We start from the raw sequence: 26,925 nt of genomic DNA, 5'->3' as shown, positions 1-26,925 counted from the left end.
TTACTCCAGGCGCAGGAGGCCACCTGGGCAAAGGAATAAAAATACGGGTGAGAAGGTGCGAGCGTGGGAACTCCGAACAAGCAGGGCAGGGGATCAGACTATGGGGGCGCGAATCCAGGCCCAGCCCTGCCGGTCGGAGGGGACATGGTCGGGGCACCGAAAGGCGGCCGGTCAGCGTCCCCACGTCCCGGGGGTCACACACCTAGGCCGTAGGTCTGATCCTACGGGAGACCAGATTCTCTCTCACCTTTCTCCCCCTCTCCCCTCTCCTCTCAGGTCAATAAAGCCAGGTGCCCCGCCTGCGGGGCGCCCAGTGCGTGGCCTCCACCCGGAACCAGGAGGCCGCCCGCTGAGTCCAGTCTGGGTTGCGGGATCCCAGGGGGGGGGGGGGTGGAGCGGGCAGGAGGCAGCGATAAGTGTTTCTTCATCTCTTTCCCTTCCTCTCTTTCTAAAATCAATAAAAGCATATTTACAAAACAAACATATTCTCGGGTGAGGACTAAAAAAATAATAATAAAAAATTCAGGTACAAGCAACCAGGTCTTCACGCAGGTCAGGGAGAAGCCATTTTATGTAGGCTCCTCAGAAAGCAGTCCGTCCAACAGAGAAAACTGGGGAGTCAGGAGGAGCACAAACACCTCCAAAGGAGCGAGGCTGCTTTCCCCTGAAGTGTAAATGCTGTAAAATGTCCATTTAAGGGGGAGCGCTAAGCCGCCGGCGTGACCGGAGACGTTCCACCTGGAAACCCGGAGCTCGGCCCGGACGGGTCAGCGTCGCTGAACCCGCCCGGAACTTCCCGGACCGGCCGGCCCAGTTCACAAACGGCCGGAAGGACCCGCTCCCGGGGCTTCCCTCCGCCCCGGGCCTCCGGGCTCTGAGGAGCGCGATGGGTACGGGCGGGAGGAGGGCCGGGAAGTGGAAGGCGGACGGGAAAGGGAAGTGGGACGCGAGAGCGGCCCCGGCCCCGGGGGCCGGGCGCCGGGTCGGGGGTCGGGCGACCCTCGGGGGGCCCCGCTGGGCCCGCGCCTCCGGCGGCGTGTGCTCGCGGGCGGGGCCCGGGCCGGCGGCGGCCAATCCGGGCGGGCGGCGTCCGGGGGGCGGGGCCTGCCGGCTCGGGCTCCGCGCGTCCTCCCTTTTGCACACACACGAATACAAAGAGCCATACGACCTTCGGGTATCCTTTTTCCATTTTCCTCCCCCTCTGTACTCTGTGCGTGTGTTCAAAATTTTTTTAAAATAGAGATCCGTGGCAGCGCTGGGGTGAGGAAACTGTTGCTAAGGGGGATTTGCGCTTTCCCCCATTTCTTTTTCTGTCTCTCTTCCTCTTTCATTTTTCCTCGTCAAGGTTTCAAATATACCAAGAAGTTGAGAAGCAGGACGGTCGTGTACAACTGTTTCCAGTCAAATTTATAGAGATTTTTTTTTCCTTTTTGCTATCACATGTTAAGAGCTGGTAAATTTGTATGGTCGAGGGATTTTAAAAAGGTAGCTGCTCGGGAAGCCCAGATTTCGTTTTTTTAAGCGGGCTGAGGGGTAATGTGTATTTCTGCCACCGGCAGTGCCAGAGGAAGCGGGGATTTACGACCCCACAGAGCTGTCTGCGTGCCTTTTACTCACTCTCACGCAGAACCAAAGACCAGGGGCGTGAATGTGGCAGTTGTCCGAGGCCAGTAGGTTAAAAATGTGGATATTATCTTGTCCCTGGGGAGTGGGCCAAAGCCCTTTGTACAGCGTGTCTTACATTTTCATGAGCACGTGTGTATTTCATGAAGCAAATAATACCGTGAAGGTTTATCTTGGGGCTTGGGGCTTTGTGTGTGTGTACAGTGTGTATACATGCCATATTAGGTTTTGTTTTCAAAAGTGACTTCTTTTGGTTTTATGTGTGCAAAGTAGCCCCTAGACTGAATTTTTTTTTTTTCCTGTGGCGTTCCCAATTGTGATCCAAACAGGGTTTTGTGTGCAAATTAGAGGTTAGGAAATTTTCTACACTATGTAGCATATACTCAAGCACTTCATTCTGTATGCATTTACTGTGTTTTCTGTTCCTCTTCTAAAGGATCAGATTGATGAATAATTAAATAATTGCCAGGAAGTATATAGTCCGTTTGGCAAATGAGGGTAGGCAATTTATTGAATCTGTGGTTCAAAGCCTTTTTTTAGACTATTTTGCGTAAGTGGTTTTGCTTTTTATTGTCTCTGTTGTTAAGTGTACAGCTGTGTATATTTTGGCCTTTATGTGTGGTTTGGTTGGTGTGTTCAAGAAGGGAAGTTCTCTCTTGGCTTTTTGACAAAATTGTCGTTTATAGGTTGGGATTTGTTTGAAAAGCCCCACAGCTGGCAAAGTATCAGGAAAATAATCCAGTCAAATCCAGTTCTCAAAAAGTGTTCCTGGTGGTAGGTGGGGAGGGGAAGGGGTCAGAGGAGGGAGAGGCAAATAATAAATGGGAGGGATGAGAAGTGCTTTTTTATCCTGTATCATTTCTGGAATAAAAAGTCTGCTCAAGTCTCAGTTACAGAGAAGAGTAGATGAATTAAAGGACAACAAGTTTAGAGCAGAACCTCCAGTTATCTGAGCTGTATTCTCATTTCATTGTCACAGAACCACTGTCTCCTCTTAGGAGTCACAGGAAATATATTCAGCCCCGTGTTTGCAGATTGGAGTGAAAGCATTGAAGTATATGGGGTGATGAGGGAGAAACTGGAAAGTCGAAAGTGTGGTAGCACGAAAGAACAAGAAGGTTCTACCGTAAAATTTAAAATTCCAATGTCCTCACTACAATGTGAGGTTGGCAATACATTTCCATCCCTCACCTCCTGTCCTAGTTTCAAGCAATAATGGAGACACCTAAGTAACCACGGCAAGGAAATTATTTGTACAGATCTTGAAATCTATTATCATGCAAGTGGCCTGTGTGGGCTCTCTGCACTTCTTACCTGAATTAAATGTCTTTTTATTCCCTAACAATGCAAGCCAGACCAGCGCTTATAAATATTCTCAAATGCGGGTCCTTCTACAAGTTTAGACCTGCAGGACTTGGAAATCGAGTCCATTCTAGTGGCTTTCGTGGTGACGGCAGCGCTGGGGATCCCAAATGGGGTTTCTCCCTCTTTCATTCCTTTCCCAGCCCCGCAGCCTCACACTCACTTGTCGCCTCACTTTTCAGTTCCCGGGGAAAGGGAGGGCTCCTCCTGGCGCGGAGCACAGCCCGGACTTCCAGGCGACTTGGTTTTACCAGGACCCTAGGGTCTTGGTTGGCAAACTGCGGCTCTCGAGCCACATGTGGCTCTTTGGCCCCTTGAGTGTGGCTCTTCCACAAAAATACCATGGCCTGTGTGAGTCTATTTTGAAGAAGTAGCCTTAGAAGAAGTTTAAGTTTTAAAAATTTGGCTCTCAAAAGAAATTTCAATCATTGTACTGTTGGTATTTGGCTCTGTTGACTAATGAGTTTGCCCACCACTGTCCTAGGCTCACAGCCAATATCCTTGCTTAGAGTTTCTTTCTAAGAAAGATAATTACTTTCACGAATATATCTGGCTAGTTCTTCCCACCAAAGCAAAGCAAAGCTGAACTCAGTTGATTTTGTTTGGGAATCCGCGAGGCCCCTGGAGGTGAAAGCGTCTTTAAAGTAAGGGATCTGCCACTTGGTAGTGATAGATTTGTGACCAAGGCTGGCAGGACCGAAAAGCCTTCCACCACAGAGGTGTGAACTGATTTGTGTGTAAGGGACGGGGGGGATCGGTTTGTGGCCACTGTGTGTATAATGTTGTACACGCAGTTTTGTAAGAGAAACAAAAGCGAGGAAACTTAAAAAAAAAAAAAAAAGTTAAAGATGGCGCCTGACCGGCTTGAAAAAGCCTGCAGTCGTGTCCCTCCCTGAGGAGGCCCCTCCCCTCCCTGCTCGGTGAGTGACTGTGGGTTGGAGCCAGTAGCGTCCAAGGCTCTGCTTGTAACTGCCAATCGTAGGGAGCCGGAGGGCAGGGGGCGGGGCCTCCCGCGTGCGCGCGCAGGCCGGGTACACGGCGCCGCGGTCTCTCTCTGCCTCGGGCGTGCGGGTGGCGGCGCTGAGTCAGCGGGCGCGGTGGTGCGGGGCGCACGTGGTGCGACACCCCGCGGCAGCCTGGCTGGGCCACAGCGGGAATCCGGGGCCTCCCTCAACTGGAGTCCGCAGAGCTTTCGTGGCCACGGTGTCCACCCCGGTATCCCAGCTAGATCCCGGGTGGCTCGGGCCGCTCTGCTGGCCCCCTCCCGGGAATCACGCCTGTCCCCCGGACTCCCAGGATTGGGCCCGGGCGGGTGGCCCTGGTCCCTGTGGCTTCGGACGCAGCGCCTGAGCTCTGAACTCTGCTCCCCCTTCAATGCCGCGGCCACCCCGCCTGCAGCTGGATCGCATTGTCTCTTCGGAAATAGTTCTGTCCCTGGTGCCCACCTGGACTAATATTTAATCAACTAACATTTGCTGAGGGCTTTCTGGGCACATCATATAGCTTTAGTTTTTTATTTTTCAGTTTCTCCAGAAATGCAGGCTAAATCCTTTACTATCAGGCACATTTATATAAAAAGCTTAAGCCAGAAAATTTAATTTTACCAAGTTGCATATTAGCAAATGTAAATAAAAACTGCTACACTGAGTTAAAAACTCATACCACTCTACATTTATACTTGGAACTTTTTTGATTAGGTGAAATCCTTTTCATTTTACCTGATTCTGCCTTCTAGGTCTACATCTCTCTTTAACCCCTAAAAATGAGGTCTTAGATTTTTTTGCAAGACAGTAGTATTTTATGGTATTTGCTTACTATTCTTGTGTGATAAAGAGATCATTTCTTTTTAAAAAATACTTTTATTGATTTCAGAGAGGAAGGGAGAGAGAAACATCAGTGCTCAATCATTGATTGGCTGCCTCCTGCACAGCCCCCCACTGGGGATTGAGTCTGCAACCCTGGCCTGTGCCCTTGACCGGCCTCAACCTGAGACCCTTCAGTCTGCAAGCTGATGCTCTATCCACTGAGTCAAACCAGCTAGGGCAAGAGCTCATTTCATAGAAGTAGGTTTCTAGAGAACCTTTTAACAAGTGAGCCATTTTGCACCTTTAAATGGCGGAGCTGGGCTGACCAGCACAGCAGAGCTTTATGTGGCATTTTCCTTTTTTATTTCTTAAAATGAAAATTATGGCATGAATTGCTGTGCTTTTAGTAATCACATTTAAGGAAGTCCTTTACTAGCATGACCCTGAATGAGTCAAGGGCCCATTATAAAACATATATCATCTGAATGATACCATATCATACACATCTAGTAGTGAAAAAACTTTTATTTTTCATAGTTTGGAGGTGAACTCAGTCATGCAGAAAATTCAAACTCAAAATGGGTAGAAAGGAAGCAAGGGAGCTGCCAAGAATGTGATATATTTAGTTCTAACAAAAATACATGTGACTTGGGAAGAAAGGAATAGTTAAGATTATGGATAGTCTCACCCTGAACTGTCTAAAGAAGATGAGTTTTCTTTTTTTTTATCCAAATATTTGTGAGGAAAATATCAAAATTATTGAAATGTACATTTCTTTTTTAAATATATTTTTTATTGATTTCAGATAGAGAGGAAGAGGGAGATGAGAGAAAATCATTGTTTGGCTGCCTCCTTCACATCCCACACTGGGGATTGAGTTCACAATGTGGGCATGTGGCCTGACTAGAATCGAACTGTCCCTCCTGGTCGTAGATCAATGCTCTACCACTGAGCCACACCGGCTGGGCTGCTTTGTTCTTTAGATATTCCCATTCTCACATACACTGTTAGTTCCTTGCATATAGGGATTTTGTTTTCCCTTTGAGTATTTAGAAGTGATAATCCATTTTGGTGACTCATTCTTTAGTATGTTACTACATATAAAGGATTTTTAGAAAAACCTCTTTTAAAATAATGTTCATTTTCTGTAATGGGAACATATGTAGCTAGTGAAATTAGTGTTTGTTTTTTTGTTTGTTTGTTTGTTTTAAATATATTTTATTGATTTTGTACAGAGAGGAAGGGAGAGAGATAGAGAGTTAGAAACATCGATGAAAGAGAGTCATCGATTAGCTGCCTCTTGCACACCCCCTACTGGGGATATGCCCGCAACCAAGGTACATGCCCTTGACCGGAATCGAACCCAGGACCCTTCAGTCCCCAAGCCGACGCTCTATCCATTGAGCCAAACCTGTTTCGGCAAATTAGTGTTTTTTTAAAAAATATATTTTTATTGATTTCATGCCGAAACTGGTTTAGCTCAGTGGTAGAGCGTCGGTCTGTGGACTGAAAGGTCCCGGGTTCGATTCCGGTCAGGGGCATGTACGTTGGTTGCGGGCACATCCCCAGTGGGAGGTGTGCAAGAAGCAGCTGGTCGATGTTTCCCTCTCGTCGACGTTTCTAGCTATCTCCCTTCCTCTCTGTAAAGAAATCAATAAAATATATTAAAAAAATAAAATAAAAAATATAAAAAATATATATATATTTTTATTGATTTCAGAGAGGGAGAGGGAGATAGAAACATCAATGATGAGAATCATTGATCAGCTGCCTCCTACAAGCCCCCTACTGGGGATCCAGCCAGCAACCTGGGCATGTGCCCTTGACCGAACCTGAACCCGGACCCCTCAGTCTGCAAGCTGATGTTCTGTCCACTGAGCCAAACCAGCGAGGGCTAGTAGTTCGTTTTTAATCACTATCCAGCATTTAATGTTATAATGTTATTACATTATAATGTAAATGTTATAATGTGAAATATTCCTTTATTCCCTGCTGACCCAGTTTCTTTCCTTGTCCTTTCATTTCAATGTCTTAGAGTTTATGTGGGAGACTATTGCAGGAAGCAGGGAAATTAAGTCAGCAATAATATTTATGGAAATCAAAAAGGAGTTATTTGAATTCCCATTGTGCGACAGTGCAGTGTACTTAATTTAAGAAAACACCCATTTGTTGTCCTGAATATGACATTCTAAAATGGACAAAGTATATTAATACACAAAATAGAAAAGCAGAAAAAATTTGAGGAACAAAGAGAATTCAAAACAGGAAAATGTATTTATTATTAAAAACTCAGCTTAATAATATGCAAGAAAAGTTGAATATTATTCTTAGTTGAAAGCCAGATATAGTAAATAAATTGCAAGTTTTCTTTTTTAAAATATATTTTATTGATTTTCCATAGAGAGGAAGGGAGAAGGATAGAGAGCTAGAAACGTCGAGAGAGAAACATCGACCAGCTGCCTCCTGTACACACCCTGCTGGGGATGTGCCCGGAACCAATGTACATGCCCTTGACCGGAATCGAACCTGGGACCTTTCAGTTCGAAGGCCGATGCTCTATCCACTGAGCTAAACCAGTTTCAGCTGCAAGTTTTCTAAATTATCTTTCTGATTTGCACAATAGAAGGTTTTTTACCTATAAAAAAAACCTTGAATTTATTCAAGAAATTCTTGAATAAATTGAATTTATTGACTTGAATTTATTCTCAGAAATTTGAGACTAAATTTAAGGGAAATCACTCAAATTCCATTTCAGGCCATTGCATTGTTTTGTGTATTTTTTTAAGATTAGGAAATCAGGATGGGTATCCAGGGTGGGGACACAAATGTTTTAGGAATAGTCATAATATCATCCAGCTGCTACTGTGGAGCACTGACCATGTACGAGCACTCTGGATGCCTTACTCTGTAGATAATCTTAACAAAAGCACTCAAAGTAGGCAGGGATGGGAACTCTGGACTCAGAAAAAAAAATGATAATTTGCCCAAATTCACACAGCTCTTAAGTGAAGCAGCAGGATAAGTACCCTCTTTCCCTGGTTTTTAAAAAAAAATTTCCAGTTTTGTGCTATTTGGGAAAGATGGTTTAAAGGGGAGGGAAGGCTCAATGCAGACAGCGTGTAGGCAAGGTAAGGACCTCATGCAGGTGGAATAAAGGCCTCTTGCAAGAAAGAGTGTTTGGTGCAAGAATATAGTAGTCATCAGTTTGTCCCCACCCAGTGTCCCAATTTGATGCATCTTTAAAATATATATATTTTTTAATTTTTTTAAATATATATTTTATTGATTTTCCACAGAGAGAAAGGGAGAGCCAGAAACGTCGATGAGAGAGAAACATCGACCAGTTACCTTCTGCACACTCCCTACCGGGGAGGTGCCCGTAACCAACATACATGCCCTTGACCGGAATTGAACCTGGGACCTTTCAGTCCGCAGACCGAAGCTCTATCCACTGAGCCAAACCGGTTTCGGCTATATATATATATTTTTTAATTGATTTCAGAGAGGAAGGGAGAGGGAAACATCAATGATAAGAGAGAATCATTGATTGGCTGCCTCCTGCACGCTCCCTACTGGGAATATAGCCTGAAACCAGGGCATGTGCTCTTGACCAGAATCCAACCGAGACCCTTTAGTCTGCAAGCCGATGCTCTATCCACTGAGCCAAATCGGGTAGGGCAGATACATCTTAATTTCTGATTTTATAAATACTGAATCCAACTGACAAATATTAGTATGTTGCCATCTACATAAATTTCTTTTTCTTGTAATGCTCATGTTTCAGACTAAACTCCTTGCATGATGTTGGTTAAAAAAATGAAAAACCCTCCAGGTGCAGTGTATGCCCTTATTTAGAAGGAAAAGGAGATAGAAATGATTCATCAATGAATTGACATAGGAATCACTTAGTGCTTTCCTTTAACCTTTAGCTTTAATTTGGCTTTAACCTTTCATTTGAGGCTTAGTTGTGCCTTCCAGTGACTAATGACAGAGAGGCTATAATGGATTTGAGTTCAGCTCTTGCAAGTGAATATCTGGCACAGAAAAGCATTTCTTTCTTTTTTAAGATTTCAAATGCTCCAGAGAATAACAGTTTTATTTCTTCTTTTTTTAATTTAATAAATCTTTATTGTTCAGATTATTACAATTGTTCTTCTTTTCCCCCCCTATAGCTCCCTTCCACCCGTTCCCACCCCACCATCTGTCCTTACCTCTCCAGCACTGTCCTCATCCATAGATGTATGATTTTTGTCCAGTTTCTTCCCGCACCCCTCACACCCTTCCCCCTCCACCCCCAAGAATTGTCAGTCCACACCCTTTCTATGCCCCAGATTCTATTATATTCACCAGTTTATTCTGTTCATCAGATTTTTTATTCACTTGACTTTTAGATTCACTTGTTGATATATATATATATATTTGTTGATCATAATTTTTATCTTTACCTTTTTCTTCTTCCTCTTCTTAAAGAATACCTTTCAGCATTTCATATAATACTGGTTTGGTGGTGATGAACTCCTTTAGCTTTTTCTTATCTGTGAAGCTCTTTATCTTCAATTCTGAATGATAGCTTTGCTGGGTAGAGTAATCTTGGTTGTAGGTTCTTGCTATTTATCACTTTGAATATTTCTTGCTACTCCCGTCTGGCCTGCAAAGTGTCTGTTGAGAAATCAGCTGACAGTCGTATGGGTGCTCCCTTGTAGGTATTAACTGTTTTTCTCTTGCTGCTTTTAATATCTCTCTTTGCCTTTTGCTCTTGGTATTTTAATTATGATGTATCTTGGTGTGGTCCTCTTTGGATTCCTTTTGTTTGGGGTTCTATGTGGTTCCTGTATTTGTAAGTCTATTTCTTTCACCAGGCGGGGGAAGTTTTCAGTCATTATTTCTTCAAATAGGTTTTCAGTATCTTGCTCTCTCTCTTCTTCTGGCACCACCAAAATTCTGATGTTGGTATGCTTGAGGTTGTCCTAGAGGCTCCTTACACTATTTTAAAATTTTTGGATTCTTTTTGCTTTTTGCTTTTCTGGTTGAGTGTTTTTTGCTTTTTTGTATTTCAAATCTTTGACTTGATTCTTGCGGTCCTTTAGTCTGCTGTTAGGTCTCTCTATAATATTTTTTATTTCAGTCAGTGTATGTTTAATTTCTAGTTGGTTTTTTTGCATATCCTCGAGGGTCTCGCTAAATTTATCAGCCTTTTCTAGGAAATTCTTGAAAAACCTTATAACTGTGGTTTTGAACTTTATATCCAGTTGTTTGTTTTCCTCCATTTCTTTCATTTGTGATCTGTTTCTTTGTCTCCACATTTTTGCTGCTTCCTTTAGTTGGTAGAGTAGCTTTGTGTGGTAAGTGCCCTATATGGCCCAGTGGCTCAGCTTCCCCCAGTTACCTGAGGTGGACACTTATGGTGCACCCCTTTGTGGACTGTGTGCACAGCCTTAGTTAAGTCTTGATTGTTGTTGGTATCAGTGGGAGGAACTGACCTCCAGGCCAATTGGCTGTGATGATCGGCTGTGAGGATCAGCTGTGTCTACGCTGGGAGAACTTCTGTGCTGGAGATAGCCTTATGGGACAAGACTTGCAAAGTTGCAAAGGCCTCTGTGCTCAGCTTGGATGCAGCAGAGTATCAGGGCTGAGTAGACAGTCTTGGCTTTCCATCAGCCCTGCCCTATGATGTCCCTGGGTCTCAGTGTCCCTCGGTAATTGCTGCAAGCACCTCTGAGAGAAAGCCGCCCTCGACTTTCGCCCGCTGCCAGACAGTCCAATTTCTCCCCGAATGAATTTGGTTTCCCAGAACTCACCCAGAACTGGAGTTCAATTGTCTCCCTCCCACTTTAGAAAGCCAGTCGTGCACTCAGCTGCCCATGCAGTCAGCCTCCCGTCCTCTTCAGGAGAGTGCATCTCTATACCTCAGCCTTTTGCAGCTCCTCTGAGTCTCAATGTGCTTTCCTCTTTCCTTTTAGTTTTAGAATTTCCACTCAGCCAGCCTTCCTGTGGTTCTGGATGGTGTCTATTTTGTCTTTTAGTTTATTTATTTATATAATTGGTTTCTTACAGAGAGAAAGGGAGAGAGGATAGAGAGTTAGAAACATCAATGAGAGAGAAACATCAATCAGTTGCCTCCTGCACACTTCCTACTGGAGATGTGCCTGCAACCAAGGTACAATGCCCTTGACTGGAATCAAACCTGGGACCCTTTAGTCTGCAGGCCACCACTCTATCCACTGAGCCAAATGGGCCAGAGCTTCATTGTAGTTTTGATATTGTTGTGCGAGGCAGCAGTTTAGGTGTTTACCTATGCCTTCAACTTGGTTTCTTCTCAGTTTTATTTCAATTTTTATTAATTGTAGAGTGAGGAAGAGGAGAGAGAGAAACATTGATGTATGAGAGAAACATTGATCAGTTACCTTCTGTATACACCCCAACTGGGTATTGAACACACAACCTGGGTATGTGCCCTGACCAGGAATCAAACTTGCCACCTTTAAGTGGACAATGGTCCAACCTACTGAGACAAACCGGCCAGGGCAGGAAAGCATTTCTTGATATAAAGGGTGGAAATAACAAATTAAAGACTATTCTTGCCCAGCTGCTGTTGCTCAGTGGTTGAGCATCAACCTATGAATCATGAAAGAGGTCATGATTTGATTCCCAATCAGAACACATGCCTTAGTTGTGGGCTCAATCCCCCATGGGGGGCATGCAGGAGCAGTTATCAATGATTCTCTCTCATCATTGATATTTCTATCTCTCCCTTCCTCTCTGAAATCAATTAAAAATACTTTTTAATTACTATCTATAATAATAAAAGGGTAATAATGCTAATTAGACCAGGTCGGCCAGACCAGCCATCTTCCAGACATCTGATTTCCTTCCAGAGAAAGCCATGGTGGTGGGAGCTAAGGCAGAGGCAGTTAGGGGTGATCAGGCCAGCAGGGGAGGGCAGTTGGGACCAACCAAGCCGGCAGGGGAGGGCAGTTGGGGGCAACCAGGCTGGCAGGGGAGGGTAGTTTGGGGTGGCCAGGTCAGCAGGGAAGGGCAATTGGGGGCATTAGGCAGGTAGACAGGTAAGTGGTTAGGAGCCAGTGATCCTGGATTGCGAGAGGGATGTTTGACTTGGGCCTAAACTGGCAGTCGGACATCCCCCAAGGGGTCCTGGATTGGAGGGGGTGCAGGCTGGGCTGACGGACACCCCCTCCCCACTGTACACAAATTTCATGCACCGGGCCTCTAGTTCTTTAATAATAACTAAATGTAATGAAAATGTATTGTCAGGATTACACTTTAGTACCTCAGAGGCATTGATATTACCTGTTTCTAAAAATGAGATTGCTGATTCAAAAAAAAAAAAAAAAAAAAAATCCCAAACTAAACAAAAAAATCTCAATATGCAGAAATTTTTTCTAACCTTCTCTTCTTTTAATTATGATGTTATAATTTACAGGGTAAGATAGAAATGTATGTCTTGAGGAAATTGTAAACATACTTAAGATTTTGTCACTTGGGGAGCTTCAGGCAGAAGGATTTTTTTTCTATAATCAAGTATCATTTAGAAGATGACAGTATGAAATTCCTTTGAGTGTTCTCAGTGGTACAAACCAACCCTCCCACACCTTTTTTTCCTTCTCTCTCCTGGAGTAGTTTAGTTTCTTAACTACAGTGATTCAAAAGAGAGGCAGTTTGGTTTATCATTGATATTCTGGTTTCTCCTTTTATAGGGACTGGTCATGTGGGCAGTGGCAGCACTTAGCTACTTAGACATTCCAGTTGAGCTTTGCCTCTCCCTTAAGGAGCATGTGAAGTGGAGATGAAGGATCCCAGGAGTGATCTCTCTGGGCTGTAAGCTGAAGGATTACAGAAGTGGAGGCCCAGGAACACAACACAGCAAGGGGCACTGCGCCCTGGTTTACCGCAGCTCAGTTCTCTGATCCAGCGTTTCCTTTCATTCCCAACCCCCACCCCCACCCCCACCCCCGCCAAAGCATTCATAATATGATAGTGTGAGGTCAGTGACATATTGAAGACTGCAGTGATCAGCATATTTCCTTTTTTTTTTTTTTAAATCCTTACCCGATTTTCCATTGATTTTTTTGTTTTTAGAGATCATGGAGGGGAGGGCAGAGGCTGGGGGGGGGGGAGGGAGAGAGAGAGAGAGAGAGAGAGAGAGAGAGAGAGAGAGAGAGAGAAACATCAATGTGAGATAGACACATGGATTGATTACCTCCCACATGTGCCTCAACCAGGGCCTGGGATCGAGCGTGCCACCAAGATACATGTCCTTGACTGGGAATTGAACCCAAGACCCTTCAGTTCATGGTCTGATGCTCTGACACTGAGCAAAACCAGCCAGGGCAACATATTTCTTATTTACTAGTAGGAGTCTTCCTCTGAATGCATCTGTATGAAAATTATAGAGAGGACAGTTATGATTCTTTATGTCAACAAAAAGTGGTATCAGTTCAGAAAAATAAACACTAGGTTGAAAATAGATAACTAGATTCTGCTGTCTTTCTCTGACCTTGAAAAGGAATGTGACTTCTTCACATTGTCTCTTCTCTGGTGTAACGTGTTTCCTAGAGCTGCCCTATGGATGAGATAACCTAAGTGAAATATTCTGAACTCCTTAAGGCATGATGTCAAAGCAATGAAATGCAATAGTGTTATTACGGATCTACATTTTCTTCCTTAATCTTCTAATCTTTTCAGATCCTTGTGGGTTCTCTCCAGCCCCCTCTCTGCTCCTTAGGTGGGAGTGGTAGGGGTTCCCTGCTTGGTGCAGGAAAAATGCCTTCCACCCTCTGAAACTGTCATCAGGAAAGCCTCTGTAGGCACCACCCTGTCAGTAAAGGATGAACGTGACCCCCAGTGCGTTGTGCTAGGGGAGCACAGGACCTGCAGACAGAAGAAGGCCCCTCTCTCTCTGAAGGACGAGGAGAAGCAGCCATGAGCTGTGTGCTCCTTTACGGCTTGCCTACTCCTTCGCAGAACACACAGCCTGGTGCCCGAGCTCCTCTGCTCATCCTCCACGAGAAAGAAAAGTGAATCCAGAGGCCAGTGTTTCCTACAAACCCGTGAAGTCCAGTCGACTGGGGACACCTTTGCTCAGCCCAGCAGGGTGCGCGTGGTGGCTCCTTTTTCCATCAGCATGTCCTTCAGTGCCACCATCCTCTTCTCCCCTCCCAGCGGCAGCGAGGCCAGATGCTGCTGCTGTGCCTGTAAGAGTGAGACTAGTGGGGGCAACACAGGCTCTCAGAGTGGCAATCCTCCTCCCAGCACCCCTATCACAGTGACCGGACACGGCCTGGCGGTTCACAGTTCGGAGCAGCTCCTGCATGTTATCTACCAGCGGGTGGACAAGGCAGTGGGTCTGGCTGAGGCTGCTCTGGGGCTTGCCAAGGCCAACAATGAATTGCTAAAACGTCTCCAGGAGGAAGTGGGTGAGTTGAGGCAAGGCCAAGTGTCCACGCCTGATGAAGATGGGGACAGCCAGGCGCACGGTTCACCACTTGAGGAGCCTGGGTCTCTCAAGGAGAGTCCCGGGGGAGCCGGCAGGACTGTGTCTGCCACGGAAGAGGAGTGTGACGACGTGGGCAGCGGTGTGCAGGTGGCGATCGAGCAGCAGCTGGGAGCAGCCTTGGCTGTAGGGCCTGGCCCTTTGGGCTTCCCAGCCGCTCAGAGAGACGTGCGGCTCCCGGGATGCACCCTGGCTGCCAGTGAGGCGTCCCCAATGCTCAATCCCGTGAGTATATTGCTGCAGAGCAGACAGAACACGAGTGTTGTTGCTTCTTAGTGCTTTTCCTGGCCTTTTCCTTCTTTCTCTCTTTCTGTATTTCCCCCTCCTTAAACCTTTCTTTTGTTTGTACGTGTGATAGAATAGAGATAGTCCCAAGTCTCCTTTGTCTTCAGGGTAGTCACACTCCTGTTTCTTCCTGAACCATAGTCTCTTTGGCAGTAGGTCATTTCCGGTGTGTGTGGTGATGGGTGCCCTTCCCTCCCTCAGGAGCTGTGTGGCACCTTCTCCTCCACAGCTGTCTCAGTGCTCCATGCTCTCTGCCTCTCCTGGCAAGAAGGCCTGCCATGCACAGACGGCTCATTTATATTTTATCACAGGCCCTCTGCTTGCCAAGAGGAATTCAGTACAGAGAGATGGGAATGAGAGGGGAGAGAGGCAGAAGTGGTAAGAGAGATAGAAAGAAAAAGTGAGAGGGAAAGGACAAAGATAATAGAAGAGAAAATGAGGGAAAGAGGAAGGTGGAAATGAAGGGTTGAGGAAGGAGAAAAAGTGAAAAAAGAGGTGAGTCTAAATGGAAAGAGAATTTATGCTAGAGAAAATATGAGGTAAAGTGGGAAGAATGTAGAGGAAAGGAAATAAAATGAGGAAAAGAAGTGGGTCACTAAGAGTTAACAGTAAGAGAATAAGGTAAGGAGGAGGGAGGCAAGCCAGCATATTTGTGAGTAGGAAAAGACATTCAAGTACTTTGTGCTATTTCAGTTACTTTATTGCTCAAGGCCATATGAGCAGGCAAATCCTGGCTGAGGAGAGTGAAAACTGCGGAATGTCACACATGGAAGTATGAGAGGGAGATGGAGCAACTATAGAGATCATAGAGATGGGAAAATATCAGATGTGCTGCCACTTGAGAGACCGTGGGAGGTGTGTCAGCTCTCCCCCACCAGGTCCTTCTCTACCCTTTCCCTTCTCCTCTCCTCGCCAAGACAAGGCCCGGACACCCAGTCAAGAGTTGAGAAGAACACGCAGGTGGGTGGAAGGGATGCAATGCCCAGTGCATTGTGGGTCTGAGAAAGGAATGTATCAACTCCCCGGTACCCCTCCAGTGCTCACTGCAGCTGGTCACTGCTCCCCAAAGGCCGAGCTATGCGGGTGGGGGACAGCTACTACTGCTGTCCCCAGGCTGTGCCTGGGGCTGCAGGAGGAGGAATTGGGGAGGTGGTAGGAAGCAAGAGGGTACCAGGCCAGGCAACACCCTGAGCTGTGCTTCCTTCAGGCAGGGAAGGCTTCCAAGCCGACAGGATGGAATTACATTTCCCAGCGCAGAAAGCAGCTCACAGGTCTATACATCTCAGCCTCCTCCCCCACTTCTTTCTGTGTCTCCCACCCCCACTTTCACTGTTTCGTTTTCTTAGCTGCAGAAATCCCCCTCCTTCTTCCCTCGTTCCCTTCCTCCCTCCTTCCTTTCCCTGCCCTGTATGTCCTTGAGTGAGGGCACAGGCAGGCAAGTAGATGTCAAGACAGTGCCAGTTGGATGTCACCAAGGCAGGATCAAGGTGAGGTCACAGACTGGCCCTACAAAGGAAATGGGAGTGGGGTGCGGGGGTGGGGGTGGGGGGGAGTTGGTGCCAGCCTCTCTAGAGATTTCTGGCTCTGTAACTCCTCCTTTCTTCCCATTTTTTTCTCCCGTTTTCCTCTCTATTATTATTGCCATTTTATTTTCTTGTTCCTTCTCTTGGTTTTCCTTTCTTGTCATCAATTTCTCCCCCAATCCCCCAATTCCTCCCCCAATCCCCAAGACAAAACACTTACCTAGCTACAGTTCTTATACCCAAGACCAAATCATAAATGACCCCTCACAAATAGAGCATCTGCAACATGCCTTATCCTTATAATCAGTCCCATGGAAATGCTCCAACATGAGAAGCCCTGTACACACGGAAATATTTGCCCAGCACTCTTATTGGAGTCCCACAGAAACAGGCCATTGACCACTAAAGACTGTGCTAGACTCCCCCCTGCTTTCCACTCTCTGTTCATTCTCCCTGGCCAGAGATTGATGGTTAACGGGTTCCCCTAAGCCGGGCTGGCTAATAGGCTATTCTTTTTTATGTTCTTAGCTGGTGGATGATTATGTGGCCTCTGAGGGTGCAGTACCGCGGGTGCTGGTCTCTGCTTATGCCAAGCAGCTCTCACCAGCCACACAACTGGCTATCCAGCGGGCAACTTCAGAGACAGGGCCAGAAAATGGAATCAAGCTGCCACTGCCTCGCCCCGAGGACATGCTCAGTGCTGCTGCTGCGCTGGAAGGTGCCTTGGAAGAGTCAGGCCCAGGGGGAGCTGGGGAGCTGAGACACTCTCTAGGGTTTACTGCTTCCCCGTGCAGGACCAGAGGGAGTGGGCAGAAGAACTCCAGGCGCAAGCGGGATCTGGTACTTTCTGTGAGTGAGCTCAATTTCTATGAATTTTTCTTCAATCTAGAAAGATAAATGAGGAGTAAAGTGTGGGTTGATTTTAAGCTTCCCATATTGAATGCATGGTATCCTGAATCTTACTGGAGTGGGAGAGGCAAGAAGGAGATTGTTCCAGAGCTCTAGGGTTAGGCAGTCCCCCACCTATCAATGGAACTTAAAAAAAAAATAATAATAAATATATATATATATATATATATATATATATATATAATAGATAGATAGATAGATAGATAGATAGATAGATAGATTTCAGAGGGGAAGGAGAGGGAGGGAGAGAGAAATATCAATGATGAGAGAGAATCATTGATTGGCTGCCTCCTGCATGTAGCTTGTGGTTCATAGGTCGATACTCAACCATTGAACCATGCCAGCTGGGCTCAGTGGAACTTTTTTTTAGGCTTTTCCAGATAAATTTATATCTTCCATTAAGACTGGGGGCATCCTGGCTGGTGTGGCTCAGTGGTTGAGCCTCGACTATGAAATACGGTAGGTCACAGTTTGACTCCCTGTCAGGACACATACTCGGGTTGTGAAATCAGCCCCGAGTGTGGGGCAGCCAATCAATGATTCTCTCATCATTGATGTTTCTATCTTTCTCTCATTCTCCCTTCCTCTCTGAAATATATATATATTTAAATAAAAGAAACAAAAAGGGGAGCATTATATCACATCTCCCAGGGATCTAATACTGTAATCCTAATGGGAAAATCTTTAAGGGATTGAGCAGTTTGACCACTGAAGGCACTGGAAACTGCCTGAAAATTACCAGGGTTCAGGGGAAGCAGCAAGGGGCCCTTTGGGCAGAAAGGTCCGAGTGTTCTGAGGTGGCCCCAAACCCCGAAGATGCAGAGGCCCATTAGACACTTAGCTCAGTTATAAAAGTTTGGAGATTTTAGTGAGTCTAAGAGCTCTTGGCAGAAAAGGTACTGACCTGATCTAGTTGTGTCTAAAGCCGAGGTATGGAACGTTGTACGGCATCCTACAGAGCACAGGACAAACCCTGCAGCTATTGGGCCTAACTGTCAATAGGGCCAAGGTTGAGAAACCTGTTCTGGGGTGACCATAGTCCTTTGGATCTGTGCCCAAAAACATCTTTCTGGGGTGTTCTTTAGCCTTATACTGTAACGTTCAGATTGACTATAACGGGTTTCTATGCCCTGGATAATGGCTAATGAAGTAACTTCAGAGTTCTGGTTAGGAGTGGAAATCACCACTCACATCCAACCAGAATCTTATCATAATATATAGTATTGCCCATTTATTCTTGTTACAGTCTTAGAAAAGGTTGAAAACATTTTTATCTCCTTATTTACATTATTTCCTTCTTCCTTTTCCTAAGGGATCCTACCTTATTCTCCCTTTCATTTGATTTGTTTTTACATTGAGGGATTTTCCTTAGGAAGGAAGACACCATAGTCAGTTTTAACTGGTTTCTAACCTTCATTTCAAATTTTGGTTATGTTCCGGGATATCTCCTCACTTATCAAGATCAGGGAATGGGTGTCATTTCTTTGTCATGGATTTCTGACCCAAGAGGTCCTCTTTTGCTGCCAGTGATAGAAATTGAGGGATTTCCCCAAACTTCATAGTGTTTATAAGTTATGAGTAAATGTATGATATTTCTAATTTGCATAAAATGAGTATTTTTTTCTGTCACTTCCATTCCTCTCCTGCCTGCTGCCTCCAGGAAGAGGTTCAGTGTTGAGGCCTGGCTTCTTCCTGCCCTTCGGAGAGTCTGGTGGAACAGCAGACCTTCTGGGGGGTGCAGCATGTTCACTCATTGCAGTACTTGCAAAGTACTGATCTAGAGGGCCAGTCAGGGAACTTTGCTGCCCATCGCAGAAGAAGATTTAAAATGTTCTAGTGCCAGACTGGGTTTAGAGGGAGAGAGAAGGTTGCAGATCTTCACTATTCTGTGGATTGCTTCTAAGGATCCAAAAGGACCAAACCAGAACCCTTAATTTCTTGAAATGCTGTACATCCCAGCCACCCCTTGTGGAAATCCATTTACTTTTAGCCAGCAGCCTTCACACAAGTTTTAATACTATTGTCTAGAATATTGTCCCCTTCCACTTCAAGCCTGGTTTGATTTTTATCAGCTCATCTCTTCCAAGCCACTTGAATTGAAAATTATGTAACTCCTTTTTTTCCCCCTTTCTTCTTTTGCAATTCTTTCAAATTTTTTCTGAAGCATTCTCACATCTCCCTGAGATTCTGTAAGTTTGGACTTCCTAAGATGTAAAATAACTCTATCAAATATGAAACTAGTATAATAGTCTTTTTCATAGAGTGGAGGTCATAGCCACAAAAAATGATCAGTAATTTCCTAACTTGATATGGTCAGTTAGCCATAGAGGTAGAAGGGTAAATTGGGCCGAAACTGGTTTGGCTCAGTGGATAGAGCGTCGGTCTGTGGACTGAAAGGTCCCAGGTTCGATTCCTGTCAAGGGCATGTACATTGGTTGCAGGCACATCCCCAGTAGGGGGTGTGCAAGAGGTGCCTGGTCGATGTTTCTCTTTCATCAATGTTTCTAGCTCTCTATCCCTCTCCCTTCCTCTCTGTAAAAAATCAATAAAATATTTTTTTTTTAAAAAGAAAAGAAAAAAAAGAAGGGTAAATTGGGCATTTCTGAATACGAAATTGAAGTGTTTTTTAAATATAGTTTTTATTGATTTCAAAGAGGAAGGAGATGGGTAGAGAGATAGGAACATCAATGATGAGAGAGGATCATTGATTGGCTGCCTCCTGCACACCCCACACCGGGATCAAGCCTGCAACCCAGGCATGTGCCCTTGACTAGGAGTCGAATCTGGGACCTTCAGTCCACAGGCTGACACTATCCACTGAGCCAAGCCAGCTAGGGCTGAAATTGAAGTTTTGAAGTCAGGATGTGAGTCCCATCAATTCAGAACTGGGTAGAGATGACCACTCACATCCATTGACTGTGGGAGCTTAGGATGAAAATATAATCAGAAATAACAGAACTAAATTTAATAGGAAGAAATTTAAAATCCTACATTAAAAAATTTTTTTTTAAATCTGCAGAATGGTAGAGATAGTTAATCCATGTGAAAAATGAACTTGACTACAGGTTCTCTATGAATGAACCCTATGATGCTCTAAGCAGGGAAGGGGTTGCTAAGGAAGGTGACACCATCTTGGGTTTCATTCCTAGAAGCGTAGAGTTCCACTTGGGGAAGTAATGCTCCCTTGGCCAGACCTCAGCTGATGAGTTAGATTTGGTTCCAGGTGCCACGCTGTAAGAGGGACACTAGCAAACCGAAGCGCCTCGGAACTCTGTCACGAGGAATGGCTAAAGGATGTGGGGGTGTTTAGACTGGGGAAGAGAAGGTTTTGTGAGTGCATGAAAACTGTCTTCCAATATTTCAGGTACTATTATGGTTAAAAAGGGTCAGAATTTGGAACATCTAAGGCAGAATTTTTAAACAGAAATGTTCAACAGAATAAGCTAATTCAAAAACTAGTGGGGACCCTTCATGAAAGGTGTATAAGCAAAACTGAAAGACAGCCTGTTTAATGATGTGAAAGGAAAGTTGGGTGACAGAGCCTCCAAGGACCTTTCCACTTTACATTTCTATTATTTTAGGTTTCTGTTTTTCAGACCATGCTATGTGTACTCCTGACATTTGTGGAGATGTACAAAGGGATATACCTGGAACATTTTTCTGGATAATCAATTTTACTAGAAAATTTTGGAAGATATTTTTTTTACTATATTTTATTGATTTTTTAAATATATATTTTATTGATTTTGTACAGAGAGGAAGGGAGAAAGATAGAGAGTTACAATAGAAACATCGATGAGAGAGAGTCATTGATCAGCTGCCTCTTGCACACCCCCTACTGGGGATATGCCTGCAACCAAGGTACATGCCCTTGACCGGAATCGAACCCGGGATCTTTCAGTCCCCAAGCCGACGCTCTATCCATTGAGCCAAACCGGTTTCAGCTTTATTGATTTTTTATAGAGAGGAAGGGAGAGGGATAGAGAGTTAGAAACATCGATGAGCGAGAAACATCGATCAGCTGCCTCCTGTACACCCCCTACTGGGGATGTGCCCACAACCAAGGTACATGCCCTTGACCGGAATCGAACCTGGGACCTTTCAGTCCGCAGGCTGACGCTCTGTCCACTGAGCCACATCGGTTTTGGCTGGAAGATATTTTTTAAAGCATATTTTTATTGAGAGGAAGAGAGGGAGAGAGAGAAACATCAATGAGGCGAGAGAATCATTGATCGGCTGCTTCCTGTACACCCCCTTTCTGGGGATTGAGTCCACAACCAGGCATGTATCTTGACTGGGAATCAAACCATGACCTCCTGGTTCATAGGTTGATGCTCAACCACTGAGCTATACTAGCCAGACAGATATTTTTACATTAAAAGAAATACAGATAAGGTAATGGGGGGGATGAGGACAAATATGTAATGCCTTAATCAATAAAGAAATTAAAGTGCAAAAAAAAAATACAGATATGTTGTGAAGAAATTTTTAAAAGTTGCAAGAAGGGAGAGTGGGGATAAAAGGGAGAGATCAATCAAAGGACTTATGTGCATACATATGAGCCTAACCAGTGGTCAAGGACAATAGGGGGTGAGGATATGAGTGGGGAGGGCTGGGGGATTGGAATGGGGGGTTGAGGACAAATATGTGATACCTTAATCAATAAAGAAATTTTTTAAATAATTAAAAATAAAAATTAAATAAATAAATAAATAAATAAAATAAAAATTGCAAGAATAGGTGGCTTCAAGAAATTTCCACTTAATAGTCCTGATGTATATCTGTTCTCTCCTTGCTACTGGGAGTATGTTTGTGGAAATGTCTGAGACCCTCTGCTCTAGCGATCATATTCCTTAGGAACAGAGGCAAGGCCAGGGATGATTTTGGAGTCCTCAAACAAATTAATTGAAGGGGAGGGCATTAGATATATAACTTGGATAAGCTCTCTGGCTAAGAAAGGACATTGACAGAAAGGATTCCGAAAGGTGGAGAACTGTATGGGAACAATGCATAGGAACCAGAGGAGGGTTTCATCATATCCACCCCTGGTTTGATTCTGTGTTTGTTTATTTGTTTGTTTCCCCTAGAAATTGGTCCACAATGTGCATAACCACATCACCAATGACAAGAGATTCAATGGGTCTGAAAGGTATGATCCACTTGAGGGAAAAGAGTCACAGCATACCTTGCTGAGGAAGGGAAGTTGAGGGGGTCGCTCTAATATAATATTGAGGCTAAGGCTCTGGATACACAATTGCCTCTTATATCCTGACTTCTGCCATGGAGGAATTTATCACAAAGTGGATTACTGCTGGGAATCTCTATTTGTCTAGTTTCAAACATGCTGATTGCTTTATTCACTCTCTTCTTTTTGTGGCAGCATCAAATCCTCTTGGAATATTTCAGTAGTGAAGTTCCTTCTGGATAAGCTCAAGCAGGAGCTGGTGACCAGTCCCCACAATTACACTGATAAGGAGCTGAAAGGTGAGAACAACCAAGTTAACCCCCATTTCATCCTTTCTCTCTGTTCCTGGGCAAAGGGGAAGAGCCATAGTGGAGATGATTTAGGTGATTTTAAAAGAGTGGATTAAAAAAAAACTACTTTGATTTCTTCTCATCTACAATATTCACAGGATTGCCTCTAACAGCCGTTTTATTCAATTACTCAGTCTAAAATGAAAATGGAAGAAGGGAAGAGCTGGAACACCATTATTCATGATGTTTATATATGAGTCAGTGGGATCCTCAGCACCTGGCCTGTGGTCTGTTAATGACCATGGTGGGTGGAACTGACCCCACTTCCAAGGAGTGTTGCTGTATATGCCAAAATGGCATAACTGAGATAAGGTGAATAAGTGACAAATAAAGCCACCTTTTTACAAAAAATAAAAAAGAAAGCATTGAGCCCAAGCCAATGCTCGGTGGATAGAGCATTGTCCTGCAGACCAGAGATCCTGGGTTCGATTCTGGTCGGGGACACATACATTGGTTGCAGGCTTCTCCCCAGCCAGGTTGGGGCTCTTCTCTCACATCGATGTTTCTCTCAGTCTTTCCCTCGCTCTTCTAAAAATCAATGGGGAAAATATCCTTGGGCAAAGATAAAAAAGGAAAGCACTTGTAATCCACTACCAGCAGAGTAGAAAGGGGGTTAGTTTAATTGGGGAAGGGGAAAAGGAGTTACAAAAACATTGGAGTTTTCTTTTTCCAGTACTTAACTCTCCAGAGGAGTTAGTGTTAGAGAATGATGTGGGCAGGGAGAGCTAAACCTAAGAGGAGGTTTTGAAAATAGTGTGCTCTTCTGTCATGTGAGGACATAGTGAGAAGACAAAAAAATAAATATATATAAACAAACCAGGAAGTGGGCTCTTGCCAGACATGAAATCTGCCAGGACCATGACCTTGAACTTCCCAGCCTCCAGAATGGTGCAGGAACAAAGCTCGTATCACAGTATGAATGTGTATGATGGGGAATAACATTGGAGTACATGAGCAGTTGAGGACAAGCAAAGTTTGAAATGCATAGATACAGAAGCTAGTCTCTGATAATTATTCCAAAAATTCAGTGTATAAAATTATAGGTGGGTGATTTAGTTTTCATTAATACCGAGTCTAAATTATGAATAATTAAGCAATTTTCATCTTTTATACTAGAGAAAATACAAAAAATGATGGATTTTTTAAAAATTTGTTTACTGATGGGTGATTACTGAAAGAAAACCCAGTGTCTAAATAGTGATACTTGCCCTGGCTGGTTTGGCTCAGTGGATAGAGCGTCAGCCTGTGGACCTAAGGGTCCGGGGTTCGATTCCAGTCAAGGGCACATGCCTGTTGATTGCAGGCTCGATCCCCAGTGGGGGGGCATGCAGGAAGTGGCTGATCAGTGATTCTCTCTCATCATTAATATTTCTATCTTTCTCTCTCTCCCTCTCTAAAATCAATAAAAATATATTTAATAAATAAGTAAATATAGGAGTAAATAAATAAGTAAATATAACACTCCATCCAGGAGTGTTAGGGGAGAACAAAGGGCTGAGAACCACTGCTCTTTGCTCCCTCCCTTCTCTCTCCCCCCCAGGAGCCTGTGTAGCCTACTTCCTCACGAAGAGGCGTGAGTACCGCAACTCCCTGAACCCCTTTAAAGGACTGAAGGAAAAAGAGGAGAAGAAACTGCGAAGTCGCAGATACAGGGTAGGTTACAGGCCTTCCTTTCAAGATGCTAAACTCTAAACCCTACTAAGCACCAGTGGGAAGGGCCAGAGGTCAAGGCATCTAAGAATAGAGCTGAGAGCCAAGAATGTAGGCAGACAGAGGAGGAGGGTGAGCCAGTTCTAAGATTTGACTTGGGGGCCGGGTTCTCTCAGGCACATTTTACACAGACTTCCTCCTACACAAACCCTCTCCCCAAACCTAATCCATGGTTCTTTCTCTCTTCCTAATCCGTCCTGGGCTCCTACTATAGCTTTTTGCCAACCGATCCAGTATCATGAGGCATTTTGGGCCTGAGGAGCAGCACCTGTGGAAGGATGTGACCGAAGAGCTGATGTCAGATGAAGAGGACAGTCTTAATGAGCCGGGTGTCTGGGTAGCCAGGCCTCCCCGTTTCCGGGCCCAGCGCCTCACAGAGCTCTGCTACCATCTGGATGCCAACTCTAAGCATGGCACTAAAGCTAACCGTATATATGGGCCTCCCTCAGACAGATTACCTTCTGCTGAGGCCCAGCTCCTTCCACCGGAACTTTATAATCCTAATTTCCAAGAAGAGGAAGATGAGGGAGGTGATGAAAATGGACCTGTCTCCCTATCTTTTGACCAGTCCCATAAAACCTGCTGTCATGACTTGAATTCATTTATTGAAGTCAAGGTGGAAAAGGATGAGTGAAATCTATAGCCAAGAGTAGCTCTGGCTTCTGCCACCCCCCATGCCCCAAAGTCAGGGCTATTGGGCTTCCCAGAAGAAGGAGATGTCCTCTGCAGTCTGAGAAAGCAAGTCTGCCTGTTCTTAGCACAGGCCCTACTGGAAATGAAAGCTGGCAGCTCTGTGGGGATAAAAGGACTTAATCTGAAAGGGGGAAATTCCCCCATTGTGAATGGCAAGCCAGAAAATGCTTATTCCTAAGCATAAACAATGCCTCAGAAGAGCCCGGGATGAGAGGAGGAGGAGGATGGGTCTAAGAAACATGAGGCCTTCTCAACATATGCCCGGGTCTCTGAGTGTTTTGTTTTGTTTTATTTTTCTGGTTTCACTAAAAGCTCTGGGGAAGCAGTCCTGGTTGCACCTTCAGCTTCCCCAGGACGGCGGGTCTTGCTCTGCAGTGGAAACCGCACAGAACCAGTCCAGGGTAATACTGCCACCTGGTGGGCAGTTTCAGTCTTTGGTTCTTTTGAGCAGAACTGGGGCTCCCATCCCTTTTTGGGAATTAGGATTTAGATGTACTGGCTTTATTGAATTATATGTAGCAGATTTTATTCTCATTTTACACATGAGGAAATTAAGGCTAAAAGAGTTCCCATGTCTCACTGGCACCCGCTCTACTACTATGTGCACATATAGGGCTCTGTAGCCATTTCTTAGTTTTGTCAGCCTAGCAGTATTTTGAGGAAGGTGTGTGTGTGCACACACACACACCAGCACACAAAATGTATGCAATTTGAATAGATTGAGAAGTAAAAATGGCTTTCTAGTCAGTCATCCATATAACAAACATTGATTGCTTACTAGGTGTCAGATACTGTGCTATAGATACAACGGTGATCAAAGCAGATGCTGATCTAAGGTTTTATTACTAGTCAGAAAACCAGGCAGTTAAGTAGGCAGTGAAATAAATCGTGCTAAGAGTGATGAGGGACTGTAGGGGGCCCTGGCAGTATACAGCAGGGGTAGCTAACCTATGCTGGAGGTCTGGAAAGGCTTCTCGGTATTTAAACTGAGACCTGAAAGACGGGGAGGAGTTAACCAGGTGGGAAGGGAGGCCAGGGGAGTGTTCCCATCATAAGGAATAACGGGTACTAGAGAGCACAAACAAGATGCAATTCTACCGAACATTTTGGGGAGGGGATGATGTCGAGGAGAAGAGGCTGGAGAGGTAGAAAAACCTGGTAAAATATCTTAAAAGAGTTTAGACTTCAGTTCAAGGGCAATGATAAATCATTGTAAGGTTTTAAGGAGGGAAATGAGTTGATCAGTTCTGTGTTTTAGAAGAATCACTTGACCTTAGGTTATGAGATGGCTTGGAAGGGGAAAGCCTTGGCAGTGAGACCCTTGCAGTGGTTCTGGGGAGAAAAGATGGCAGCCCAAGAGACACAATGGTGATGAAGGGAGGGCAGATTTGAAAGATATTTAGGAAGCAGAATTGATCAGACTTGGTGATAGGACTTAGATGGATCTGAGATTAAGAGAGGAGGACATAAGATTGCTGTTTAGGTTTCTGGTTTAAGCAGCTAACTGGTTATGGATGCTATTTACTCAGGGAATGCTGGAGGAGCCAGTTTCAGGAGGCAGGGAAGGTGAGGTCAGTTTAGGGTGTTGTATGCCTTTGAGACAACCAAGTTGATACTCGTACTCAAATTTTTTAAATCTAGGAAAGTCTGGGCTAGAGATATGGATTTGGCAGTCATTTGTATATCTAGACCTTAATTAAAGTCTTTGGGATGGAAAATATGGCCTATGGAGCTCCTGACTCCAGTTTAAACTAATGACTGGTTACCCTGAGGTTGTGAGTCCTATCGGAGCACGCCATCTCAGAGGGCCTCTCTCCTCCTTCCTATGATCCCTGAAAACGCAGGTCGTTGATTCCAACTGTGCTCACTGCTGCCACCACCAACTCCTGGGTGGGCCTCCTTTAATGGCTTTTCAACTTTTCATAAGATTTACTCTCTCATCCTCACCCCAACGGAGCAAAGCTTCCAA

The 26,925-nt window shown here is 44.8% G+C and overlaps 1 protein-coding gene across 2 annotated transcripts; it reads left to right on the top strand.

Moving 5' to 3' along the window:
* Positions 1 to 1,049: 1,049 nt before the first annotated feature.
* Positions 1,050 to 25,208, top strand: LOC311620125 (uncharacterized protein C14orf93). Of its 2 annotated transcripts, XM_084879173.1 has the most exons (7): positions 1,050 to 1,174; positions 13,494 to 14,526; positions 16,638 to 16,958; positions 22,106 to 22,167; positions 22,399 to 22,502; positions 24,094 to 24,206; positions 24,478 to 25,208. In XM_084879173.1, the coding sequence occupies exons 2-7, from the start codon at positions 13,933 to 13,935 to the stop codon at positions 24,895 to 24,897; spliced, it is 1,614 nt and encodes a 537-aa protein (XP_084735299.1). In that variant the 5' UTR covers positions 1,050 to 1,174; positions 13,494 to 13,932; the 3' UTR covers positions 24,898 to 25,208. The 2 variants fall into 2 exon arrangements, with proteins under 2 accessions (XP_084735299.1, XP_084735300.1); XM_084879174.1 differs by lacking the exon at positions 16,638 to 16,958.
* Positions 25,209 to 26,925: the final 1,717 nt, after the last annotated feature.

Source organism: Pipistrellus hanaki, assembly GCF_964339955.1.
Source record: "Pipistrellus hanaki genome assembly, chromosome: 1".
Lineage (NCBI taxonomy): Eukaryota > Metazoa > Chordata > Mammalia > Chiroptera > Vespertilionidae > Pipistrellus > Pipistrellus hanaki.
Note: the sequence above shows the minus strand (reverse complement) of the source record. Positions and strands in the feature narration are given on the sequence as shown.

Bases quoted from the DNA above. Each gene is read 5' to 3' on its own strand.
- LOC311620125 (XM_084879173.1), top strand. From the start codon at position 13,933: ATGTCCTTCAGTGCCACCATCCTCTTCTCCCCTCCCAGCGGCAGCGAG. The intron at 14,527-16,637 runs GTGAGTATATTG...TTATGTTCTTAG, and splicing joins CGTCCCCAATGCTCAATCCC to CTGGTGGATGATTATGTGGC. The intron at 22,168-22,398 runs GTATGATCCACT...TTTTTGTGGCAG, and splicing joins AGATTCAATGGGTCTGAAAG to CATCAAATCCTCTTGGAATA.